The sequence below is a fragment of the Arvicola amphibius genome, chromosome X, assembly GCF_903992535.2.
Source record: "Arvicola amphibius chromosome X, mArvAmp1.2, whole genome shotgun sequence".
In the NCBI taxonomy this organism is placed as follows: domain Eukaryota; kingdom Metazoa; phylum Chordata; class Mammalia; order Rodentia; family Cricetidae; genus Arvicola; species Arvicola amphibius.
In genome coordinates, this window is record NC_052065.1 from 18,917,757 (window position 1) to 18,944,775 (window position 27,019).

The window sequence follows — 27,019 nt, forward strand, 5'->3', positions numbered from 1 at the left end:
TTTTAATCTCCAGGCCCTTGCTTGGCTCACGAATGGTACAGTAGCATGAACTGTACCATAGAGAGAAATACAGGCATTACAAGGGAGCAATTCATATTCAAGCTACCACATTCCACTCCCTGGCCCCCAAAGGCTTACAGTGTAATGATCTGTCCTGTCTTTTTAAGAGACAAGCCCTGCCCACTCCCTCTGCCATTTGCTGAGGCAAGCAGATCTTCCTTCCACTTCTAGCCTCAGTTCCTTTCTTTCTGGCTTTCTCCTAAAGAGGCAGCTTCTGCCTCTCTCCCTTCTCCCCACTTCTCCCCTTCTTTCTCTCCCTTTCTTCCTCTCTCTTTCTCTTTCTCTCTCTGATCTTGTCCTTTCTCCTCTTCCCGCCTTTCCCCTCCATAACCCACTAAATAAATACCCACTTTCTCTGTGCGGCATGTCTCTGTCTCTCACCTGCCAAGCAGCTCCCTGCGTGGGACCAGCTGCCTTTGTGGTCCACAGTGGTCTCACGACCCACTGCCTATTGCAGCAACTTGGGGAACGGTGCCACTTTATTATTTTTATCATAACATACAACCATATCATAATGCAGAAATGTACTCACTCCAACTTGAAGTCTCCATAATCTATAACATTCTTAACAGAGCATAAAAGTTCAATGTTCAAAATTTCTTCTGAGATTCCAAGCAATTTCATTACTCTAATCCCAATAAAATCAAAATAAAAAGGATGTCACATACTTCTAACATACAATGGCACAAAATACAACACTACCCTTCCAAAAGGAGGAAAAGGGAGGATAGTAAGGAAATACTGGACTAAACCAAATATGAAAACCAGCATAACAAACTCTAAACTTTGCATCTCCATGTCTGTTGTAAAAGCACTCTTTAGATTTTTAATTCCTTTCATATTTGTTAACTTCAACACACTTCTCTTTCTTCAGCTGGTTTCATACCTAGTCTACAGCATGCTATAGTAGGCATCCCATGACTCTGGCATTTACAACATCTTGAGGTCTCTAAGGCAATCTAGGCTTCACCTTAATAACTTCACAAACTGGCCTCTCTGTACCTCTGTGCACTGAAACTTGCCTGATTTCAGCAGTTTTCGCTAGCCATAGAGGAAGATTCCCCCTCCTGCTTGAATCATGTGGTTGAAGCCACCAAGTTCTTCTGCTTGCTGAAGCTGGAACTTGACTTTCTTGTTCAAATATATTTTCACCAGCTCTCTGGGATTTTTATTTTGTTTTGTTTTGTTTTTTGAGACAAGGTTTCTCTCTGTAGCTTTGGAGCCTGACCTGGAACTTGCTCTATAGCCAGGCTGGCCTTGAACACACAAATAATGCCTGCCTGAGTGGTGGGGTTAAACAGGTGCACAATCACTGCCTGGCAGGTTTATGTTTTTTTATGGCCTTCTTTACTGCTTAAACTTTTCTTTAATTACTTTTCACAAGTTGGAAGCTTAGCTTGGTGGGGTCCTGCCCTGAGGCCACCACTCCCTTTATTCAATTTAGCACCAGGCTTTCCTTTAAACTTTTTAATCTCCTTGTTGACTGAATTTAGCTCCATTACAGGACCTGATGCTCCCTTTCTCCTCAAACTGTATATTGTGTATTTTTACTTTTTTACCTTGCTTCTTTTCATTATAGATCTACATAAATGTGAACACTAGTAACCAAACAAGACGGTCAATACTGTTATTTTTTTGGTTGGCCCTTTAAGGGGCAAGCCATGCCCACTCCCAGCGACCCACACCCACACCCCTCTCACCACCATCTTGAATCTTTCTCTTTCCCTGTCCCTGGCATGTGCACACGTGTCTCTCTGCCCCCACCTCTCTCTCTCCTTTCTCCTCTCTCTCTCCCTCCCTCCCTCCCTCCCTCCCTCTCTCTCTCTCTCTCTCTCTCTCTCTCTCTCTCTCTCTCTCTCTCTCTCTCTCTCTCTCTGTCTCCTCTAAGTAATAAATGCCCAGTTCTGTGACTGCTTACTGTGTCTATGTGCCTTTTACCTGCTGCATGTCCAAACCCACCACAAGCTGTCTCTCCCTGCTGGCCACATGGTGGGACGAGCTCGCCAGGGATGAGCTACCAGCACTGGGATCTTGGGCGACCACCTAGGGACCAGCAAGTCTCTGCCTTGGAACTGGCTGCTCCTAGAATCTGCTGCCTGCCTACAGCTGACACCTGGGACTTTATAGCATTTTTAAAAAGAACAACAAATACTAGACTGTTTAGAAATATCTTCTGTCAATGCTATTAGTCCAAAATTCTTCAATGTAACCTCAAGCTGGATTTTGCTTTGGACAATGGCAGAAAGCAGTCACGCCCTTCACCATCACAAGAACAGGCTCTAGGCCACTAACTAATGTTCTGCTCCTCTGAAACTTATTGAGCCAGGCAACCACAGTTATAATCTTCCTCAAAACTATCTTCCATGTTCCTACTAGTATGGCCCATTAAGCCCCACATAAAGCAATCAAATGTTTTCCTAATCCAAAGTCCCCAAGTCCAAATTAAATCATTAGGTAGCCTGGTCAGTTCTGTCACAGTAAAACTCCACAGTCCTAATACTAATTTCTGTCTTAATTAGGGTTTCTATTGCTGTGATTGAAATTACCTGGCACGAGTGAGAAGGAAACATGGGACACATAACAAACCCGTTTAGGAGTTTATTAGAGGGGGGCGTGCACAGGCCTGGGAAGTCAGTGTGCAGAGAAAGGGAGGAAGATGGCGCATCCAGTTTTTAAAAGCTGCCTAGCACATGCACACAGGGGGTTGACGTGGCTTTGCCATAGGCAGATAATGGGGCTCACACATGTGTGCAATGGCTTAGCTGAGTCATCTGTGGATGATGTAATTCATGCATGGACACAAGGGGCTTAGCTGAGTCATATGTGGATCACATAAGGCCCTTTAACATCCCCAGGGGTCATTAGGCACTTCTGCCTGAGGGCTTGTTTGTACCTGCATGACCCCCAGAACCCGGAAGTATCACCCTTATGTGGTTGAAATCATTACATTTTACCTTTTTGTTTATTATAACAATTTGGGGAGGTTGGGGTCTTTAATGGGCAGGGATTGGGCATCATCTCTTATGACTACTTCCTGCTGATTTTGTTGGCATCAGGGAGTTGAGATGCTTGACCAAGTCCTGGGGTGACTGATTACTTTTGTGTTTTTCTGGGCTCTGTGGAACTAGCTGGCTGGCAGCTTGGACCTCACAAGATGCTAGAAAGGCAGAAAATTATATCTAAAAAATTTAGATCCTGGTGATTAAGGGAGGAGAGTCCCAAGGTGGAAGATAGAGGGATTTTGAAGGGTGGAGGAGGAAATTTCGCAGGGGTTCCTGAGACTAGGAATGATAAGGGAAGAATTAAATGATACTTATTCTGGGCAAGTCTGGTCCATTTAGGTAGGTCCAATTGGTTCCCTGGAACTTATGAAAAAAATGTTTGAAAAGAAATTAATTTTAGACATATTAAAAGCTTATGATAACTATGATATAATGTTGGAATGGAAGACAGTGGGGAGAAGGGAATAAAAGAAGGGGGAATTATTGGAAAGGGGAATTATTAGATCCCTTAATGTTTTACCTGAAACAAATCTTAAGACACTTGTTCTCTTTAGCATCGTGGTATTACCTTAACATCCAGGAGACACTGCTGCAGTCAGTGATAAACCCTGTTATGTTAAACTCTGTTTTGGGAGTTTTGGGTGTTTTGGGAATTTGGGGCTGTGAATGTCCCCAAACTCATTATTATTTCTTACCACCTGGGCTTTTGGCAAACCTTGTACCTCTGGCTCTATGTTTAATGGTGGTCCCTGTAATAACATCTGAGTAGTTAACTGAAAATTTAAGCATGACATTGGAGATAATAGAGAAGTTGGTAAAAGAGATAAGAGAAAGAGGAAGAGGGAAAGTATATGGAGTATTTGGCACAGGAGAGTTGAGTAGGGTGACGAGACTTTTATTTTTCTGAAACTGGAGAAAGAGTAGCTGATCTTGGTGCCCTCTGGAACTTAATGGAGCAAGGCCCTGTTTGAGTTACCATAAATGAGGGAGTATCTTGAGCTGGAAGAGTAAAAGGTTTAAGGTGGGACAGGTGAATCCAATGAGGAAATCCCTTGAGCTTGGCAGCCATGGGAGTTACAAGAATTACTTTAAAAAGGGCCTGCCTTTTAGGGGAAAGGAGTGAGAGGCATTAGTCTTGGGGAGAGAATAGTACCTGATCCCCTGTTTTAATCAGCAGTGGTCATAAATTAGCATATGGTTGATGTAATGAGTAGTTGATAAAAATCCCATAAGAGGGAGTGAAGATGGAATAAAAGTGGAGTAAGCAGCTGATCAGGAAGGGGAGGGATTTTTGGTGAGAGGCTGGGGGTTAAAAACCCATCACCCATACATGAGTTCAAAGGGTAAGATGGAAAGGGGGCTTTTGGGGAGAGCCCTAAGTCTAAGAAGGGCCAGAGGCAAAAGTTTTACCCAGTTGAGGTGAAGCTCCTGTGACATACTAACAAGAACATTTTTTAAGGAATGGTTAGTTTGTTTTACCTTCCCTGAAGACTAAGGGTGGTATATATAGGATATGAAAATGCCAGGGAATGTTAAGAACCTCAGACAAAGTTTGAGCAATCTGGGAAGTAAACTCTGGGCCATTATCAGACTAAAGAGAGGTTGCGATTCCAAACCGGAGGATAATTTCTCAGAGAAAAACATTGGGAAGTGTCTGGGCCCTCTTGTTAGTGGTGGAAAATGCTTCAATCCTCCCAGAAATGCTGCCTACCAAAACCAGGAGATATTTAACTCATCTGACTGTGGGCAAATGAGTAAAATCAAGCTGCCAGTCAGTTTCTGGAAGGGAGCCCCTGGCCTAGTGGGTGGGAAAAGGGAAGCTACGATATTTGCTCTTGGGATCTGACTTTTGGTAGATTTTACAAGAGGCAGTGATGGCTTTTAAGAACTCTAAGTCCTCAGGGGTAGGTTTGAGGTAAGTCTTAACAAAATTAAATAGAGCTTTGCTACTAAAATGAAAGAGCTGATGTAGGTAGGACAGAATTTGCTGGGTATCAGGGGGTGTCTGCGAGAATGTGGGCTGCACTGTATGAACCCCCTGAGGTGATTGGGGTAGGTTTGGGTTCTGGAATGCTGCTGTTCTGGCTGTTTGGTCAGCACGGATATTTCCCTTGGAAATAATGGAACTGTCAGTCTGATGAGACTGACAGTGAATAATTCCTATAGCTTTGGAGAGATGGGAGGCTTTTAACAAGTCCATAATGTAACCTGAGTTAGTTATGGATCGTCCTTTTGTCATAAAAAGCCCACACTCCTTCCAGATAGCTGTGTGGGACAGGAGGATATGAAAGCTATATTTGGAGTCTGCATAATGTTTAAAGATTGTCCCTTTGCTAACTGGAAGGCATCAGTAAGGGCTATTAACTCAGCCTGCTGATTAGTGGTTTGGGCAGGGAGTGCTGTGCCTCCACTATCCAAGTATCTGACACTATGGCAAAACCTGCTCTATGGGTCCCTTCACATAAAAACGAGCTGCCATCTGTGTACTGGGTATAAGTGGCTTGGAACAGTTTGCCCTCCTGTATATATGAGATATACAGTATATCCTCTAAGGTTTCTATGTAGGAATGAGATGGGGAATAATTACAATTAGTTTGAGGTAGGAGATTTGAGATATTAAGGGGTGGGAAGCATTGGAAAGTGAGTGTGGTATCTTCTACTAGTGCCACCTGGAGGGAAAGAACTCAGGAAGGGGGTAAGGTTTGTAAGTTACAATATGGGACAGATTGTGGTAGGAGAAGACAGTGGTAGGTGACCCAAAGGTTAGTTTCTTTGACTCATGAATCAGAAACTCAGTGGCCCCTAAAGCATGTATGCAGGGAACCCAACCCTGAGTGGTGAGCTCCAGATTCTTTGAAAGGTACTCTATAGGTGCAAGGGTAGTTTCCAGCTAATGCCCAAGGACCCCAAGGGCATATCCCTCCTTCTCTGTTACATAGAGGGAGAAAGGATGAGTTAAATCTGGAAGATGAAGAGCTGGGGCCTGGAAAAGGGCTTGTTGGAGTCTCTAGAAGGGTTTAGTAATGGGATGAAGAAGGGGCTCATGCAGAGAGCTGAGAGCTGCCTCATATAAGGGGTAGGCAAAGAGAGAAAAAGAGGGGATCCAAGAATGCAGGAAGCCAGCTATTCCTAGGAACAATACAACCCCTTCTTTTGTATAAGGAACTGCAAGAGACTGAATTAGCTTTTTTCTGTCTAGAGTAATAGCTTTTGGGGTTGAGATAATAGTTAATCCCAAGTAAATGACCTGAGGGGTATACAGTTGGGCCTTAGAAGGTGAGATTCTATAGCCCCTTTTGGACAAGAAATTTAAAAGAGCAGAGGTATCAGTTTTGCTAATCTCCAAGGATGGACTGCAAAGTAAAATATCATCTACATACTGCAGGAGTTTAGATGTAGGGAGGACCAGTGAGAGTAGATCAAAAGCTAAAGCCTGACCAAATAGGTGTGGACTGTCCCAGAATCCCTGGGGAAGGACAGTCCAGGTGAGCTATGTGGAGAGGTGAGTGTCAGGGTCAGTCCAGGAAAATGCAAAGATATTTTGAGATTAATAGCTGAGAGGAATAGAGATAAAAGCATCCTTGAGATCTAGAACTGAGAAGTGGGAGGTTCCTTGAGGAACAGTGGAAAGAAGTGTGTAAGGGTTAGGCACTACAGGATGAAGAGGGACCACTGCAGAGTTAATAAGCCAGAGGTCTTGAACCAGGTGATAGGTTCCATTAGGTTTTTTAACAGCAAGTATGGGGGTGTTAAAGGGAGAAGAGGTGGGGCAAAGTAGTTTTTTTCTTAGAAGGTCAGAGATAATACACTTAAATCCCCTAAGGCTCTGGAGAGAGAGGGTTACTAAGCTTGGGTAATGTATTTAGTAGGGTCTTATAATTGGATAATGATGGGGAAATGCTGTTTAGCAACAGAGGGGTTTGAGGTGTCCCATACTTGGGGGTTTGTTTACCTGAGAGTCTGGTAGAGGAAAAGACACATTGGGGCTGTGAGGAGGAGGAGGGAAGCTGCTGACAAGTCTGGAGTAAGGTGAATGGAAGGAGCAAATGAAATGGAAGCTCCTACTTTTGCTAAAAAATCTCTTCTCATAAGAGGTACCGGGCAGGTTGGCATAACTAAAAATGAATGAGTAAGATAAATACCCCTAAAAACACAGTTAAGTGGTGGGGTCTGCTGAGGTAGATAAGGCTATCTCCCTACCCCAACAATAGGGAAACTAGAAGGAGAGGTAGGTCCCCAGAATTGCCCCAGTATCGAGTATATGACTCAGGTGTCCAAGAGAAAGGAGATGGGTCATCCTGATACCGTGATATTTACCTGTGGCTCCCTGTTACAGATGACAACTGTGGACACGTCAAAGGAGCCTGGGTGGCCTCACTCATCCATGGCCAGACCTAGAAGGTCAATTTGGGAATTTTCTGGGTTTGTTGTTTCTATGCACTATGTGCATGAGGACAACCAACTACCCGATGTCCTTCGCTATGGCATCTTGGACAAGGTCTCATAGGACCAAGATAAAGATTAGGGCATGCTCGGGCCCAGTGACCAGTTCTACCACATTTGAAACCCAGGCCTGGTGGTTCTTGAGCCATCGGTGGCAGGAGAGAAGCACAGATAGCACAAATCAGGCGGTCTGTCACCTTGGCTGCTCAGAGGGCCATGGCTAGCACATGACAGTGATTGTGGGCTTTGTCATTTCTTGCATGGTACACCTTAAAAGCCAACTCTAAGACTTCTTGCCTGTGGAGTCAAGAGGCCTTCTTCTAAAAATCTATGTTTAGCCTTAATGTCAGGATAGCATTGAAGAAAAAAATGAGTCATGAGTAACTGTCTGCCTTCCATGATTTCTGGATATAAGTTAGTATATGGTAACAGGGCTTTAGTGAGGCATTCCAAAAATGCAGAAGGATTTTCCTTCGTATCGTGAATAACCTCTGAGAGCTTATTATAGTTTACTGGCCTAAGAGCAGCCTTGCAGAGACCTGACAGGAGGCAAGTCAAAAATCAGTCCCTAGCTAAAATTCCACCTGGAATGTTATAGTCCCAGTGAGTTTCCTGCTTGGGGACCACCTCTGCCTGTGGAGGGTATATTGCATGTGTTTGGTAAATATTGTCTACATGTAGTCTGGCCTGCTCCTAAACTTGCCTGTGCTTTTCAGGAAGTAGGTTATTAGGTAGGATCATATAGATGCCATGAAAGGTAAGATTATAAGACTGGGTAATATATAGGAATTGCTTTATGTAAGTGGTAGAATTAGACAGATAGGACCCCAGTTTTTGTTCTATATGGGAGAGTTCTGAGAGTGAGAAAGGAATGTGTACCCTAATCAATCCATCTATAGGAACCACCTCTCACAACAGGAGTATGGCAGCCAGCTTGACTTGGTCAAGGTTGGGTTCCATAGCAGCATGTGAGAGGAGGGGTAAAGGTGGGTGCCAGAGCCAGGTGACTGTTGCAGCCAGGCATCGGAGAGGTAGAATGGTCCAGTGGGGCTGATGGAGTAGTTAGTGGGAGAGACAGAGAGCTGAAGAGTGAGTGGAGGGTGGTGGCGAGGCAGCAGGAAGTAAAGGAGTGAAAGTATCTGTCTGCTGAGGTCAGGAAGGTGTGGATTCCTTAGCAGGGTCCAGAGCAGTAGCTGAAGGAATGGGGGTAGGAGCTGGAGAGATGGTGGTAGGAGCTAAAGGAACAGGGGTAGGAGCTGGAGGAATGAGGGTACGATCTGGAGGGACAGTGGTAGGAGCTAAAGGAGCAGGGATAGGGACAGGAGGGATGGGGATAGCTGCCCACTGAGGTCAAAAAGGCAAGGGTTCATTAGCTGGATCCAGAGCAGATGTGAAGGATTCTTGCAGTTCAGATGGCATAGCCAGTAACATGTGAGCAGGCAAACAACTTGAAAGGACAGAGGGCTTAGTCTTAGAGCTTAGATAGTAAAATACTTGGATGTAAGGCAACTTCTTCCATTTGCCTGTGTGCTGCTGACAGTAGTTAGAAAGCTCCTGTAAAATATTGGGATCAAAGGTGCCATTATGTGGCCACTTTAGATTGTTATCTAAATTGTAATGAGGCCATTTTTTTAAATAGATGGACAAATGTGGGAATCTGTAAGTAGGACATTAAGGCCTGGGGTTATAGGGTCTCTAAAAGGCATGCCAGCGGGGAGGCCAGATTGAAAGCTTGGATGGCTTGCTACCCATAGCTGAAACCATAAAAACCCATGAAATGGTGAACCACAAGGCCTATAACAGGATGCCTCCCCATACAGCGGGGTATAATTTGACAGCAAACACAACAGGACCTGTAGTAAAGCATTCTCTGCCTACAGGTGGGGCGCTACAGCCTGGCTGGATCCCGCCCTGGAGACTCAGAAGCCAGAGACGCCAGAGGCCACTCTGAGCATCCTTTTACAGCAAGGAAAAAAGAAAAGAGAAAGAAGAATCTAAGGGGCCCTGGGCCCCAAGTGTTGGGAGGAGAAACCGCAGGTCGTCCAAACACGATTTTAGCTAAGGGAAGCAATCCAGAGATGAATGTCAGTGAAGAACTCAACCTTAGCCTTAAAGCACATGGTTGGGGGCTTCTCCCTCCCCCATTTCTAGGAACGCCATAAGATTACTGGGAGCTCAACGATCAATTCCTCGGGTTCAGAGAAACAGTTAAGCTGACCAGAATGGGGCTTCCCCAATTGGGGCTTCACCAACTGAAACCAGTGTTGTCCGTAGAAATTGTGCTCAGGCATATGGAATGTGTGGTTGTTGTGGAAAAAATACACAGATCCAGATCCCGACCCTGGGAAAAGGGTTTGGGGCAGGAGAGCCTCCCAAGTCTCATGGCACCAATGAAATTACCTGGTGTGAGTGAGAAGGAAACACAGGAGTTTTTTAGAAGGGCCATGTACAGGCCTGGGAAGTCATTGTGCAGAGATAGAGAAAGATGGTGCATCCAGTTTTGAAAAGCTAACTAAAACATACACACAGGATGTTGACATGGTTATGAAATAGGCAGATGACAGGGCTCACACATGTGCATGAAGGCTTAGCTGAGTCATACCCAGATGAAGTAATCCACGCATGCATGCAAGTGGCTTAGCTAAGTTATACATGGATCATACAGGGCACTTTAACATGCCTGGGTGCCATTAAATACTTCTGCCTGAGGGCTTGTCTTCAACTGCATGAGACACATGACCACAATTGTAATTTTAACAATGCATTTAATTCAGGCTTGCTTACAGTTTCAGAATTTTAGTTTATTATCCTCATGGCAGGGAGCAGGGTAGCACATAGGCAGACATGGTAGCTTAGTGTTCTACATCTGGATCTGAAAGCAGAAGGAAAATAGAGAGCCACTGGACCTAGCTTGGGCTTCAGAAATTCCAAAACTCACCCCTGGTGACACATTTTTCTCCAACAAGGATATACCCACCCCAACAAGGCCATACCTACTTTCAAGTATAAGCATTCAAGTATAAGAGCATATGGAGACCATTCTTATTCAAACCACCACAAAGGCTATCTACTTTAGTATTGTGGAATCATTACCATATCCTTAATTTATTGCTGACAAAACTTCATGATGTTAGTACATAACTACGCATAATACATTCTTGTTGATTTATCTTTAGTATACAATAGAACACCATATATTTTCATTGTTTGAGTTTCATACATCTATATAATGACTTTTAAACATTTTCACCTCCCATTCCCTTTTCTCATTCTCCTTCTTCTACTAGAACCCTTCTTCTCAAGTGCCCCAACTACTTTCATGAATTATTTCTATTTGCAGCCAACTATGTTTAATTACATTTTAATAAATGTAATCTATTAAATTACATTTATGAAATGATGTAATTGGATGGGAGGCAATTTAATAGGGCAAGGATCTTATACTAGTGGCTACAACACTAGAGAAAATGATAATCCTTTCCACAACAACAGTTAAACTGCCAATAGTTAACTGCCAGGGAGGGGTGGAGGCATTTTGTTCCCTTCTCCATCCATGAAGAAATATTAATACATCTGGTCTTGCATAGGTCTTGTGACGATAACCACAAGTGAGTTAATGAATGCAATGGTTTTCTCGTATTTAGAAGACAGAGTTTTGCTACATATATTCTCATCTTCTCATTTATCTATTTTCCTTCTCCTTTACATATGTTCCCTGATCATTGGAGGGGATGATGTAAGCTGAACACTCCACCATCGGTAATTATTGGCATCGATTATTATTAGCATTTTGTCCAGTAATTGATTTCTGCTCATTGCCGAAGATGTTTCTCTGATGAAGTAGGAACGTACTAAACAAATACACAAAGGAAACATTTTAAGATATTGCTATAAGGGCTGGAGAGATGGCTCAGAGGTTAAGAGCACTGGCTGTTCTTCCAGAGGTCTTGAGTACAATTCTCAGCAACTACATGGTGGCTCACAACCATCTATAATGAGATCTGGTGACCTTTCCTCACCTGCAGGAATGCATGTGTGCAGAACACATACATTATAAACAAATCTTTTTAAAAAGATATTAATGTAAGTAATAAAACCAACAAAGTCAAATGTCATTAAATTGAACTAATACTTATCTAGATGACAAAGCGAATAATCAATACAATGAAGAGACTCCATACAGAGAACAATAAAAATATCTATCAGGAAATAAATCAACAAAAAACATATAAAATATATAGAAGATCACTAAATGAGTCATTATTATTAGCCCCAAATGAACTATGAACTATCTATGAACTAGCTATCATGAATATGCAGCAAGAAACCTGGGTATGCAGTTGCATATATTGCATGAGGCCTTTGATTCCTATAGAAATATATACATAGGGGTGATGTAGCTGCAATATATAGTAGTTCTATTTTAGTCTGTTGAGTGACCTATTTATTGATATCTATTGTGGCTACACTAGAAGTCCCATCAGCAGTATATACGGATTTTTATGTAACACCAACCCAACATTTTTAGCAACACGATGTTTCTTGACTTTCTTTCTGGAACCCATTCTAAGTTATATGAGATTGAATCTCAAGTCATGTAATCAGCCTAGGTGTCCAACAACAGATGAATGGGTTAAAAATCTAGTAAACACACACACACACACACACACACACACACACACACACACACCATATCATATCATATCATATCATATCATATCATCATATATCATATTATAGATTCATAAAAGGAATTTGGCAATGACTCTTCTGTTTCTATATTATGAAATACATTAAGGAGTATAGGTATTAGGTCTTTCCTGGGCTTTTTTTGGTAGGGAGGTTTTTTAAAATAATATTTATATTTATTTTTTATCTTTTTATTTTTTTAAAATCAGTCAATGATTTATTCAGTATCGATGAAAGGGTACATTTATTTTAGCTTTATATTATATTATTGTTAAAACCTGCCTATGGGAACTTCTTGTTTTAAATAATTTTTATTAAAAATTTCTGCCTCCTCCCCGCCTCCCGTTTACCCCCCTCCCCCCTCCACTCCCCCTCCCTCTCCTGCAGAGAGCAGTAAGGGTTCTCTGCCCTGTGGGAGGTCCAAGTTCCTCTGCCCTCTATCCAGGTCCATGAAGGTGAGCATCCAAACAGGCCACCCCCCCCCCCCAAATCCAGTATGCGTAGTAGGATCCAAATCCAGTGTCATTGTCCTTGGCTTCTCAGCAGCCCTCATTGTCTGCCATGTTCAGGGAGTCCGGTTTTATCCCATGCTTTTTCAGTCCCAGTCCAGCTGGCCTTGGTAAGCTCCGAATAGATCAGCCCCACAATCTCAGTAAATGGGAGCACCCATTGCAGTCCAGACTTCCTTGCTCATGTTCTCCCTCCTTCTGCTCCTCATTTGGGCCTTGGGAGCTCAGTCCAGTGCACAAATGCATGGCTCTGTCTCTATCTCCATCCATCGCCAGATGAAGGTTCTATGGTGATATGCAAAATAATCATCAGTATGGCTATAGAATCTGGCCTTTTCTGACTCCCTCTCCTCAGCTGCCCACGGAACTAGCTGGGGGCATCTCCCTGGATACCTAGGAACCCCTCTAGAGTCAAGTCTCTTAATAATAATAAGATGGCTACCTTAATTAGGATATATGCTTCCCTGCTCCCATATCCACCCTTCCTATATCCCAAGCATCCCATTCTGCCAAGCTCTCCCCATCCTTCCCTTCATGATTTTCTCTCCCCATCTCCCCTTGCCCCCATCCCACCCCACCCCCAAGTTCCAAATTTTTTCCTGGAAATCTTGTCTACTTCCAATATCCAGGAGGATAACTTTAGGTTTTTCTTTGGATTCACCTTCTTATTATCTTCTCAAGGATCACGAATTATAGGCTCAATGTCCTTTATTTATGGCTAAAAACCGATTATGAGTGAGTACATCCCATGTTCATCTTTTTGGGTCTGGGTTACCTCACTCAGAATAGTGTTTTCTATTTCCATCCATTTGCATGCAAAATTCAAGATGTCATTGTTTTTTACTGCTGAGTGGTACTCTAATATGTATATATTCCACACTTTCTTCATCCATTCTTCCACTGAAGGGCATCTAGGTTGTTTTCAGGTTCTGGCTATTACAAATAATGCTGCTATGAACATAGTTGAACAAATGCTTTTGTAGTATGATTGGACATCTCTTGGATAAATTCCCAAGAGTAGAATTGCTGGGTCCTGGGGTAGGTTGATCCCGAATTTCCTGAGAAACCGCCACACTGCTTTCCAAAGTGGTTGCACAAGTGTGCATTCCCACCAGCAATGGATGAGTGTACCCCTTACCCCACAACCTCTCCAGCAAAGGTTATCATTGGTGTTTTTGATTTTAGCAAATCTGACAGGTGTAAGATGGTATCTCAAAGTTGTTTTGATTTGCATTTCCCTGGTAGCTAAGGAGGTAGAGCATGACCATAAGTGTCTTTTGGCCATTTGAACTTCTTCTGTTGAGAATTCTCTGTTTAGCTCAGAGCCCCATTTTTTAAATGGGTTAATTAGCATTTTGAAGTCTAGTCTCTTGAGGTCCTTATATAGTTTAGAGATCAGACCTTTGTCAGTTGCAGGGTTGGTGAAGATCTTTTCCCAGTCAGTAGGCTGCCTTTGTGTCTTAGCGACAGTGCCCTTTGCTTTACAGAAGCTGCTCAGCTTCAGGAGGTCCCATTTATTCAATGTTGCCCTTAATGTCCGTGCTGCTGGGGTTATACGTAGGAAACGATCTCCTGTGCCCATATGTTGTAGAGTACTTCCCACTTTCTCCTCTATCAGGCTCAGTGTGTTCAGATTAATATTGAGGTCTTTAATCCATTTGGACTTGAGTTTTGTGCATGGTGATAGATATGGATCTACTTTCATTCTTCTACAGGTTGACATCCAGTTATGCCAACAAGATGTGTTGAAGATGCTCTTTTTCTTCCATTGTGTACTTTTGGCTCATTTATCAAAAATCAGGTGTTCATAGGTTTGTGGGTTAAGATCCAGGTCTTCTGTTTGATTCCATTGGTCAACTTCTCTGTTTTTATGCCAATACCAAGCTGTTTTCAGTACTGTAGCTCTGTAATAGAGTTTGAAGTCAGGGTGCATTGGCTTAGTTTCTCATGCAGCTACATGTAGAGATCCACAAGGTTTGAAAAGGTGAGCTAATATGATACCTTCTCTTATCTCCAACATGCAGACACATCTAATCAACCTTCATCCTCTTTTCCAGCTAGCCCCAAAACACCTCAGCCTTCATCAGAACTGTGCTATTAGATACTAAAATCCCACCAGAGCTGCAACAAAACTTGATAGCCATTTGCTGTATAAGAACTTAGTAAAAAGTCACACTAGGTCACTGAAAAGAATGTCAGAATGCTAGAGCTGTTTGGTCATACTGTTCAATAAACACAATATACAATATAGAAGCAACTGCCAGGACAGACTCAGGGAGAAGCATGTCCTCTGACATCAACCTTAAAAGCTAACCTCCCCTCTCAACACTCCTCTTGGGTCTGCACTTTCTGAAATCTCAAGGCTTTGTTGCCTTCTAGTTTGCAAATGAGTAATAACTCAGTCAGCAGAAGTCTTCAGGCAACAAAGGGGCTGACCGTGGCTACTGACTGATAGAAATTCCTCTGAAATATAACATTCTTCTGCAGTATTGAGGTAAAAGATGCTTTCGTCCTGTTTATGTTGTGTTTTTATTTGCAAGCCTGTTCTCTTTGTCAATAGATTTATAATTCCCTGTGTGGGACTCTGCATGCATCACATTTTTGTCCCTTTATTCACAGCAAGTCGCTGTGAAGAACCTAATGTATGTGAAATGGCATCTTATGTGCAGATACCCTGACCCCTGTGCACACCACATTCAGACACACAACACACTGGTCCAACTTTGAGAAGCCAGTTACAGGAGTCGCACTCCAGTTCTTTAGTGTAGGCTAAATTGTTATTTTTCACCAAAGCCTTCTCAGTATAATCCTGCTGCCATAACAAAATACGACCAAGAATCTGTGGATGACAGAGTAATTTTTTCCCACAATTCTGAAAACTGGGAAGTATATGATCCAGGTACCGACAGATAGTCTTTGATAGAGCCTCACTTTTTGCTTCCCAAATGGCGCTTCTGTCCTGACATGGTGCAAGAAAGCAGAGGGGGAAAGGCATAGCCAGTTTCCTTCTGCCACTAACCCTTGTTAGTGTTGCCACTAACACTTGTGCCACTAATCCTATCCACACATGGATGAAAACATAACCACTTTAGGCTTTGACTTTTACAGTTTTTATTTTATTACATATTTACTTTTATTTTTACTCAGGTGCACACATGCATATGTGTCTGAATAAATGCATGCTCTATATGTTTGGGTGCCTGTATAGTCCCAGATGAGGGCAACAGAGTTCCTGAAGCTGGAGTTAAAAGTGGTTGAAATCCACCTAAGGTGGGGGCTGAGAACCAAATTCTTGAGGTCTAGAAGAGCAGCAAGTGCTCCTAACTCCTGAGCCATCTTTCCAGCCTCTGTAATTTTTTAATTGATATATGAAAAATTGTACATAGCAATAAATCTCACTATATTGAAGTGTGAATTTAGGATGGATTTCAAACCATAGCACCTTCTGAGCTGCCATATTTAAAGGCAAAAGTCAGCCCTCCTCTTTCTTTATATGCTCACCCCCATCTGACATGCTGTTCACTGAGTTTATATTATTTACATTTAATCTTCATTACTGGAACATAAATGTGTATGAATGTTTTTCTGTTTTTGCTCATTACTGTATTCCTAGCATTTGAATAGCAGGCACTTAGAACAGTTATTGAATTAATGGATTAAGCACTGTTATGTAGGTATCATCATTACCACTTCGCCAAACAAAGAAGCAAATTCAATGAGGGAAAATAAAAAATATGGAACACTTCACAAATTTGTATGTTATCTTTGCACAGGGCCTATGCTAAACTTCTCTGTAGTGTTTCAATTTTTATTATATGTGCTGCCAAAGTGAACGCCAGTGTAACTTCTTAACATGTTCTAAAGAAAGGGTGTTTAAATATATATAAATGCAAGCAAGTTATTAAAATGTGTACCTACAAGTTATAAAAGTGGACAAATGCAAGTTATCAAATTCCTCTCATGCTGCCTTTCATAGCCTTGACATTATCAATCAAATGCTCTGGCAGAGTACTACTACTACCAGTTTGATGTGGGATTCCCCTATGTATGCTGTGAATACAATTGATTCATTTATAAAGAAAACAGGCTTGGCCTGATAGGGTAGAGTAGAGCTAGGTGGGGAAAACTAAACTGAATGCTGGGAGTAAGGAGATGGAGTCAAGAAGGAACCAAATAGCCCTGCTGGAGACAGACGTCAAAACTGTACCGGGTATGCCACAGCCTCGTGGCGATAAACAGATTAATAGAAATGGATTAAATTAAGAAGTAAGAGTTAGCCAATAAGAAGCTAGAGCTAATAGGCCAAGCAGTGATATAATTAATACAGTTTCTGTGTGGTTATTTGGGGCTGAACAACCTGGAACTAACAAACAGCCTCCTACAACAGCACTCTCTTTTGTTGTTCTCTAAAGATACACTTTATTGCTAAAAAACATTTGTCACTGTCATTCTGACACAAATATCCTACTGTTTATACAAAGTATGTGTCTAAAACTTATGTTTTACAAACTCAAAGGATTCTTGTGAGTTCCAGGGAGGCAAATTGTATGATTCACCTTAAACATGACATATATACCCCTCTCAATTTCCTGGTCCTGAAAAAATTTTTTTCTTCCTAAACTTAACTTTGTCCTCTGCTCTGCCAACACCTTGCCTGGTCCAAAAGACACCAGACTGTTCCACATTAAAAAACCTGAACAGGAGTAAAGTGACCAGCTACCCCAGGATGTGATCAGTACCCAGTTTTCTCAGGCTCCCCACAAGAAAGACTTCAACACACAAATAAAAAGGGAGCAGTCTTAAAAATCTACTGTCCCAATTCTTTCAACCTGCTATGCCTAACACCCTGACATTTTATTAAAAGAAAAAGATGAGCATATTATAATCTGCTGGCCTGCTCTCTCACATGGGTACACGGTCCCTTTATAAGACAAGCTCTGCCCACTCCCAACTTCCCCCATTTCTTCAGAGGCAAAAAATTCTCTAATCTCTCCCACCAGTCAGCTCTCTCTGTCTCTCTGTCTCTCTCTCTCTCTCTCTCTCTCTCTCTCTCTCTCTCTCTCTCTCTCTCTCTCTCTCTCTCTCTCTCTCTCTCTCTCTGCCTGTGTCTGTCTTCCCCCTTCTTCTGGAGAAACAGCTTCTGCCTCTCTCCATTCTCCCTTCTCCCTACTTCTCCCCATCCCTTCCCTCTCTATAACCCATTAGATAAACTCTATACCCCAGCTCTCTCTCTCTGCATGGCAAATCTGCCTGTCTCTCCCTCAGCAGCAGTCTCCCACCTGCCAAAAAGTGCTGTGGACTCAGGCCTCCCACCACCACTACCAAGACCTCAGGTGGTTCACCTGTGCTGCCTCTCATGGGAATGGCCTCAGATCACCATTTTATAAATAATAACAGTGAAGTCTTTTGGGTAATAGTTATTTTGATTAAAATTGCCAGTGGCATGTTAGAGGAACAACAAGGAGCAACTGAACTTTAGGAGTTTGGCTCACCAGAATACAAGGTGAATTGCAAGTAGACAAGGCCCCCGAGGGCTTAAGTTCCAGAATATTTATTGTTACTGCACTGACTTTACATGTTTTCTACTGCCATTTTTCTCTGGTAACTCTCATGGTGAAAATGGGTAAGGGATTCCCACTGCCTTTAATGTAGTATGATTATGTCAGGGAAATATCCTGTTATACTGGACTTTTTTACCTGTGGATTATTGTGAAGATGATCTTCTCTTAAACTGTACTGTTTAACTGAAGTAATGATTTTATACAATAATCATGTTAGTTTCAGTATAATTTTGATTATTAATGGTTTAGGTAGGATATAGTACTGCCCCCACCTCTGATAAAGCAGAGGATACAATGAGTACAAAATAGGACCAACAAAGTGTCACATAGCTAAGACTTAATGAGTTTCTGTTGAGGACCTATAAAGATTGTGGCTTAGGTTAATGATTAAGGAAAACAATCAAACCACAAGAGTTAGCTCAATTTATTTATTTATTTATTTATTTTTTGTTTTTGTTTTTCGAGACAGGGTTTCTCTGTGGCTTTGGAGCCTGTCCTGAAACTAGCTCTTGTAGACCAGGCTGGCCTCAAGCTCACACAGATCCATCTGCCTCTGCCTCCCAAGTGCTGGGATTAAAGGCGTGCGCCACCACCGCCCGGCTCAATTTATTTTTTATATTTGAAAATGTGCTCATGTGTTTTGATGTACATTATAACTAAAACAAAGCTTTAAATAATGACTTCATATAACTAAAAACAAAGAATTGGATGATTACTTGAGATAATTGGATTGAACTATAAAATATTAAAACTGAAAATAGTGACCTGTTTTTCTGGCATTTAAAAAATCTACTGCTTATGTAAACAGTTATGGCTGAAAGGTTCCTGATCAATGAAAACTCTATGAGATAAATGTTAAGCTCTATGTGGGTTCATAGGAATAATTTTGTTTTCCTCATGTAATATGTAAATCTTAAATCATGTAAAAAATGGGAAAAATTTTTACTTGTACTCATTGTAATCATTCTCTTAAAAATAGAATGTAACCATATTGTAATTTTTATGCTGTTTGAAAGATTTTGTACAAAAGAAATAATAAAGACATAGAATAAGAAAAACATCAAGGTATAAGAACAGAAATAAAAAGAATAGGGTATAATAAGCAACAGAAGGAATAATAAAATGAAGTATTATGCTTTGGTCCTTGGAAATGGTCTCTGTGTATTTGTTCACCTACTCTGCATCCCACTTCAGTTTCTCTGGCCTACTGAAGACTTGCCATTAATCAACACCCTAGGTGAGCTCCTGCCCTATTGAGGTGTGTGTGTGTGTGTGTGTGTGTGTGTGTGTGTGTGTGTTTCCCTTTTTCACCAGTCCCAGGAAATTGACTTTTTCCACTCTCACCTGCCCAAAGAATTAAGTTTTATTCTCTCAAATAGAAAAGTCAGTAGTGGATTTGTCTGCCAACTCCAAGATTCCTCTTCAATTCCTGAGCTATTGGAGGCTGGTCCTTACAACAGCACTTCTTTGTCTCTTGTGATTAGTCTCTGTTCAAAATCTATGTTGTTAAACATTAAACTATCAACACCTACTTGTTTCCTGATATAATTTGCTTGGAATATATTTTCCAAACTTTTAATTAATATGTCATCTATATTTGAAAGTAAGATGAGTTTCATGTAGATAACATTAAGATGAATTTTCTTTCTTAACCTGTTCAATTTACATGTGCTTTTGGTTGGGGTTATAAGGTCATTAACATTTAAGGTTATTATGACAACGTCTGTGTTGATGCTGTCATTTTGTTATTTGTTTTTTTCCATGATTTTCTTAGACTTATTTTGAGTTTCTGTATTTAGAACAACATTTGTTTTCTTTTTATAATCTTTGTTTTTATTATTCCTGTCTTCAGTTCAGATTTCTCCAGGAGTCTGATTTGATGGGCATGAAGAATAATGGAATAATTATATAATGTTAAATTTTTATTTCTCCTATAACTGCAGCACATAGTCACATTGGTTTTTGGGGGGGTACAGTACTTTAGGTTGGCATTCATGTTGTTTTAGAATATGAAGCACATGACTCCATGTTCTTATTTTTAAAATTTGCAATGAGAAAGCAGATTTTATTCTGATTGTTTTATAAAACACACTCATATGTGTCTTATAGAATTTCCCTTGAGAGTCTTATCTCATTCTTCAGTGTGTGCATTTAATATTTTAATTATTCTGTGCTAGGGGCCATTTCTTTTATGGTTCTATTTGGTATTCTGTGTGAATGATGAAGTCAACAGTGGAGCAAAAGTTGCTTGTCAGGATCCAGGACTATAACAGTGGAGATTATAAAGTGTCCAAAGTTCTGGAAAGCTCATCATGCAAATTCTTTCATGATCTGTGTGTTCTGAACTGACTGTGAGAGTGTGGAAGTGGATCTGGTGGGTGTGATTCTTCGGATCTTACTGTATAGAGAGCATCTGACGTTTGACTCTGTGAGAGGTCAGAGGCCTTTTCTGTTTCTTTTCCTTGTTTTATTGTTTTTGTTGATATGTAGTTTTCTCTGATGCTGTGCCTTCCTTCCTCCCCCACTTCGGCCCTCTCTATGAACCCCATGCTCCCAATTTACTCAGAAGATCTTGACTTTTCCTACTTCCAATGTAGATGAGATCCATGTATGTCTCTTTTAGGGTCCTAGAAGAGGCCATTTTTTGATGGAGCAATGTTACCTGCAGCGAAGGAAGAAGGATTAAAGAAGACATGGATAGAAGCTGAGCCTTGGCACTGTTATGTAAGATCAGAAGCCCTGAAAAAAACCTGAGGAGTGGCTATTGAAAAAGGTTCAGCCCCACTTGTATTTTAGACCCCAGCGTGGTGGAGATGCAAGGACAGGGTATGACCAAGGGCAGTGGAAGGTCTAGAGTGGACCTGGACGAAACAGTGAGATAACCTTTTCTGCTTTTGATGACAGAGCCAGAGTTACCTAATCTCTTTGAAGTACAGAAGGTTGTGATTGAATCCCATACATTGAAAACTAAGTGGTTTACCCTGCTACAGTTTTTTTTTTACTTTAGTTTGATCAAACTTTTCCCTTATTCTCCACATTTAGACTAAGTGTATTTAATTTGATTTTGGTTTTAGTTTTATTTTTGTCTTACAGGAGTCAATAGATAAGAGTCTATGGACTTTTGAAGAGTATTTAATTATTTTACAGAAAAATGAAATTTTTCAGCATTTTAATTTCTTAAAACTGAAGGGCTTTTACAATTATATATTTTTAAGTGTCACAATAGTAATTGAGACCTAGGGGATAATCATGAAAGGAAATATTATGGCTTTGTAGTGAAGCATGTATGTGAAGTTGGTAAGTACTCAGTGGTGTTATTAATAATTTGTCAACTTAACATAAACTAGGGTCCTCTGTAGGAATGAAAACTTAACTGAAAAAATATATTTCTATCTGATTGGCCTGTAATGGAGATTGTGGAACATTTTCTTGATTAATGTTTGATATTTCAGAGCCCACAAATTAGAGTTCCTATCACACCTGTTCAGGTTATATTGAGTTATATTTTAAAAAGCAAGCTTTGTGACCCATGGATTTAAAACTAGTGACCAACTCCCCTGTGTGACCTCAGTGTCAGATCTTGCCTTGAGGTTCCTGACTGGAGTTGGAAGGTCTAAGCTGAAATAAATCTTTTCCTCCAAAGTGGTTTTTGTTCATATTATTTCATCCCATCAGTAAGGGAGGCAGTTGTGTGCTAAGGAAAACTTTCTGATGACCATTATCAGGCAAACATTTTCATGAACTGTGCAAGTGAGAATGTTAGAATCTGGATTATGGAGATGGTCCAGGTGGTGTTGTTTCCATCAGAACTGACCAAGGAAAGCCAGTGCTGAAGCCCCAAGACTAGATAAGATCTCAAAGTGTAGGGATGGCACTGGCAGTTCACCTTAAGAGGAACTCAAAAGAAAAATTTGGTGAGCAATGAAAGCAACTGCAAGTAGGTCTGGGAGTACAGAGAGATCCAAGAGTTCTGCATTCAAGCAGAACTCACTAGGAAATTTGGGTGCAGTTGCCTTGGAGCTTCTTCTGGCAGAGTCGGAATGGCAAAAGCAGGTGAGGTTATGTGGAGATCACCAGGAAAACTGGATGCATAATAGATGAAATTACAGAGAGGCCTTGGGCTGGACAGACAGTTGAAGGAGGCTTAGTTCTGAGTGGAAGATGCGGCAGGGGAAGATCTCACAGATTCTGTGAGATCTGCTACAAAGGAGCAATGTATGGGAGTGGGGAGGGATGGAACTAGTAAACTAGGCAAGCCAGTTATGTGTTCTGTGCATTTAACTGTGTTGGAACTATACACCAGGGAGTATGGGTACTGGCACGGGAGGTATGCACCAATACAAACTGGTGCATAATCTGAACTTATTGCACTAGTATTTGTCAGTGTGGAGATGATACAGGCAGACTTGTTTCTGAAAACAAGACCAGGGAAAGATGATACAGGAAATGTTTTCTCGTAGACACTGTTGGAAGTAAATGGATAACGCTGGCCAGTGAAAATACATAAAGATCACCAGAATAATCTGATGTATGACCTGTATATCCACACTTGGAGTGTGCAGATGATACAGGTGGGCATGGCTCGGGGGGATGCTGAAGGAGAATTAAACTGAGGAGCTGCAAACCAAGCTATGCCTGGGACTGTGGGGATGAAGCTGTCATACAAACTTCTGTTGAAATTATGTTGCAAATTTGGCATAGGCAATGAAATGGAGCTATTCCTAAAAGAGTAGATGTGGTCTACACAGCCTGGGTTCTGGAAAAGAATCAGAGAAACATAGTGCAGGAACTAAATGGGTAGTTCTAGGCTTTGACATGCTGTGGTGGGGCTCATAGGATCCCACCAAGCAGACCTTGCGAGAGATCTGTTTCCAGAGCTAAACACGATAATGTTAATACATCCCAGATGGAAAGGATTCTGAAGCTACTTCTTAGATAATTCCAGAGCAACTGTTGTGTGGCCAGCGCTAGAAGTGGAAATGTGGGAATGGCCCTGGAAAAGCAAGTTCTGTGGCTCTCATCCAATGAAAACAAAAGCCATTTACTCATTCTTATCCGAGCATCAGCTTTTTAAGTTAGGATATGCAAGCTGTTGTCTGAGAGGGTATCACTAGGAAGAGAAAGTGCCAGAGCTGCATGACTACAGAGAAGCCTAATGGCGCACATAGCAGAGATTATCTTGATTCTGTGGTAATGTGGCATGGAAAGAAACGAGATCTGAATGAGCAGATCTAAACCTAGGAGGGTGGAATTCACAGAGGCTGGAAAGGTTCAAGGAATCTGAGAATACTACATGTGTATATCTAAATTGTCAATCCCAAATTACACACTGGGTTGTGGACTTGACATGAGCAATCCCTGTACCGGGGATATTTATAAGGCATGACCACTGTGGAACATGCATTAGTTGGACTTACTCCACAGTTTTAAAAGCTGCTTCCAGACAATGGAATACAACTCGGGCAAGCAGCCCTCTGATCTGCACACCGTATTTTCTATGAGAGCATACTGGGAATGCTTGGCAATTTGTGATATTCACAAACAGAAAGATATGTCTGACTGTCCAGTGTATAGCATAGTCTTCCTACTCCATGACAAGGGCACACACTGTCTGCAGAGCCAACACTATGAAGTCCAGCTCTGCATTCAGGAGACCTGAGTTTCAGAGGGTCTCCAGACAGAATTGTGTTTACTTTTCTGTTTATGTGTCAGCTTCCTTACCTTCTTTCACCTGATATTTATCCTGTGATAAATGTTTTTGTGACATGCATTCCACCATTACTTTTGCCTGCTACTACTTGTCAGAAATATCAGAGATTGGGATATGAAAATATCCAAAGAAAGAAACAGGTTAGGCAAAGGAAGAATTCATTTAGACAGACCAAGAGAATCAATTTGATGCTTTATTTGGAACAAGTTGAGACCTACAGGAGTTTTGTATATCAATAGGGAATTTCTTCTAGGAACATTCCGACAGATGTTGTAAATGTAGGAGTCTTCACTTCAGATTTCTTGATCAGCCACTGTGGAAGCACACTTGGCATTCACCTGATTTGGTAGTTTCAAAGAGTTTACCTCAGATAGAAAAAATATCACACCAAAGATTGATATGGTGGCTGTCAGTACCCCTGATGGGAACACAGCAGTATAGTGTTTGTTTATTAAGGACTCTTTTTTAACCGGAAAGTCAGGTGGAAATTCAAGAGTGCTTTGGCCACAATGATCTACAAAGTGGTTCCAGCTCACAGAAACAAATATGAAGATGCTGCTAACATATAAAATAAAGGCAGCAACCTTGTAGCAGTATATCTGCATCTCAATAAATGGGTCTTTCATGCAGCCAATCTTAATGGCGATTGCACTGAAAATCAGAACTGCAGGCTTCATCAAAACAGCCCACATTATCAGGGCCTGTGCATACTGAAATTCAGGTGGAATGGTCCATGTAGAATTGAAAGGGATGTGCACCTGAATCTTGGTTACAGTCCCTGAGACATTAAACTCTTGAGGGTAAAAAGCTCCCCACAGTCCAAAGGACACAAATTGCACAAACTTGTCATCGAATTCCCACAGGCGCCAGTATTGGCTACTTGCAATGACTATTTCAAACACCAAAGCTGATAGGCTGCAGAGGAGGCCACTGAACTTCTTGAAGATGCACTCCTTCACACTGGCAAGTCTGAAGATGAAATTAAACAAGTATATAGTCAAATCAGGAACACAAGGGACAGTGGAAAACAAAATGAGTCATGGAATACAGAGCAATAAGTTCTCATACCTTGTCCTTTCTGTCGCATAAAGTTGTATTTAAGTAATATACCTATGGCAGAAGTTCCCTCTATAAGAGGTTTTGATTAGCAATTTCACTGTTTCTATCAAATGCTGAAATGTGCAGATTTGTTAACTAAGCATTTAATGCTTAGAATTAATAGTCAATAAAGTTTACAAAGTGTACAATGATGTTTAATTAATTGGTGTTTACAATACATAAATAAGATGAATAGCTTAAATGAGAGGTATAAGCAGAATGCACAAATATCTATAAATTATGGTAGTGGACTTATACAAATTTAATTCACCTATATTGTCTGCTATATTTGTAAATGTGTATGCATCATGGGAAAACATATTTGAAAACCTAAATTTTTACTTTGTGATCAAAATTAAAATCTGTATGTGAAACATGAGCCCTCATGGATATTTCAATCATTTCTCATAACTTACTCAACCATACACATTAGAAAATTACCTTCATTTCATTGCTGAATATGAAGTATCCTGACTGTATTATGTGAGCAACTATTTTCTCCAGCACCTTATTGGTTCATATCTTTGGATGTAGGGCTAATGTTCATGAATAACTATGCCCTGAAAAATGTCACTGTGTTCATGAGCAGTAAGAAAGTTCAGGCATGTACGCGATATCATTGCCACCTCCAATGCAGGAGGTTTGAGTGGCCTACAAACTGTATCTCCTTGCCAGGAAAATTTCCCACTACTTCCCACTACTCCACATTCTCTGTGGAATGTACTTTCTAACATGGTGAAGGCAGTAGCTCTAGTAAACTGGGAAGTCACATCAGCAATGTGACTAAAAAATCTAGTATGAATTGAGTAACACCCTACCCATGCCCTCTTCCTTATTAAGGCAGAACTGAGCCTTTTGATGTCAGAATCAGTGAGTTTGGAAGCACAACTAGAATCAGGGTGGAAAATTCTGTTGTGAGAGACAAATGAGCTAGCATGGCAAGATTTAGTTGTGCCCATGTCTGAAACCCATGAAGGAGGTGCTTGTGCTTCATAAAGATCCAATTTGAAACCCTCCAAGAAGTTCATCTTAAGCTTTTACCTTTGTTGATCAAGGGGGAAGAGATCCATTTGAGAAATGTCGAGATCATAAATATCTTCCAAATAACAGGAAATGTTGATCGGATAGGGAGTCACACAAGAGTTGAATCACCTTCAGTAAAAGAAGCTCTGTTGGGCAGATATTTCAGCTCAGAACGGTGTCTCACAATCAACCCCTGATTCATACAGACCAACCCATTCATCTCCTCTGCTTTGCTTAGTTGAAAGCTCATTTATATCCTTCAGGGATGTTAGCCCATCTGATATTCCTGACCCTCCAATGAGATTCACACAATCATTACCCCATTATATAAACAAAAAACACAGAAAGTCTAATTCACATACTCAGTTTCAGGAAACTACAAATGTATAACAGTCAATAGAGGCTACAGAGCCTTTACAGCTACACAGGGATTCCCAGTACTTTTGTTCAGTAAGATTTACTAACATAGAAATGATATCAACAAATAGTTAAATCTTAGGTCATTGACTTCTTTGACATTCTACATCTCCAGACTTGAAAGCTATTAACAGAAACTATGTAGAAAACATAAAATACTTGCCTCTCTTCCCTTCTATGAAGGCCAAATGCTAGTGACTGCCCAGTATAAGAGACTGACTTAAAAATTGTTTCCGTAGCTACCAGAGATGAATGTCACATTATGAGCAAAGAATCAGAGTTAAGATGTATAGTCTTAAAGGGGCAGGGCTGGTAATGTCCATGTTATATGTACAAACCTTTAGAGATATAATTACTCTATTAAAGGTATAAATTAATCTAGGATTAATTTGAAAATATTTTCATAAAATATAAATTTATTTTGATTTCTCCCTTCAACAATGTTTGTTCTACTCCCTTTGTTTCCCACATCTCTAACTGCCCACTTGTTCAGTCTTTGCTTTCTCT

At 41.0% G+C, this 27,019-nt stretch overlaps 1 protein-coding gene and 1 non-coding gene across 2 annotated transcripts; both read right to left on the minus strand.

Moving 5' to 3' along the window:
- Positions 1 to 16,431: 16,431 nt before the first annotated feature.
- Positions 16,432 to 16,539, minus strand: LOC119805595. The gene has a single exon (XR_005283922.1). It is a non-coding gene; the product is annotated as a U6 spliceosomal RNA (small nuclear RNA).
- A 7,728-nt stretch (positions 16,540 to 24,267) lies between these two features.
- LOC119804989 lies at positions 24,268 to 26,142 on the minus strand. Its single transcript, XM_038316767.1, has 2 exons — positions 26,114 to 26,142; positions 24,268 to 24,943 (listed from the first exon to the last, which is right to left on the minus strand). The coding sequence occupies exons 1-2, from the start codon at positions 26,140 to 26,142 to the stop codon at positions 24,268 to 24,270; spliced, it is 705 nt and encodes a 234-aa protein (XP_038172695.1).
- Between the last annotated feature and the right edge of the window lie 877 nt (positions 26,143 to 27,019).

Excerpts from the sequence above, each read along its gene's own strand:
- LOC119804989 (XM_038316767.1), bottom strand. The coding sequence starts at position 26,142 with ATGGATCTCTTCCCCCTTGATCAACAAAG. Across the intron at positions 24,944-26,113 it reads TTCCCCCTTGATCAACAAAG|ACTTGCCAGTGTGAAGGAGT; the intron begins GTAAAAGCTTAA and ends TTTCATCTTCAG.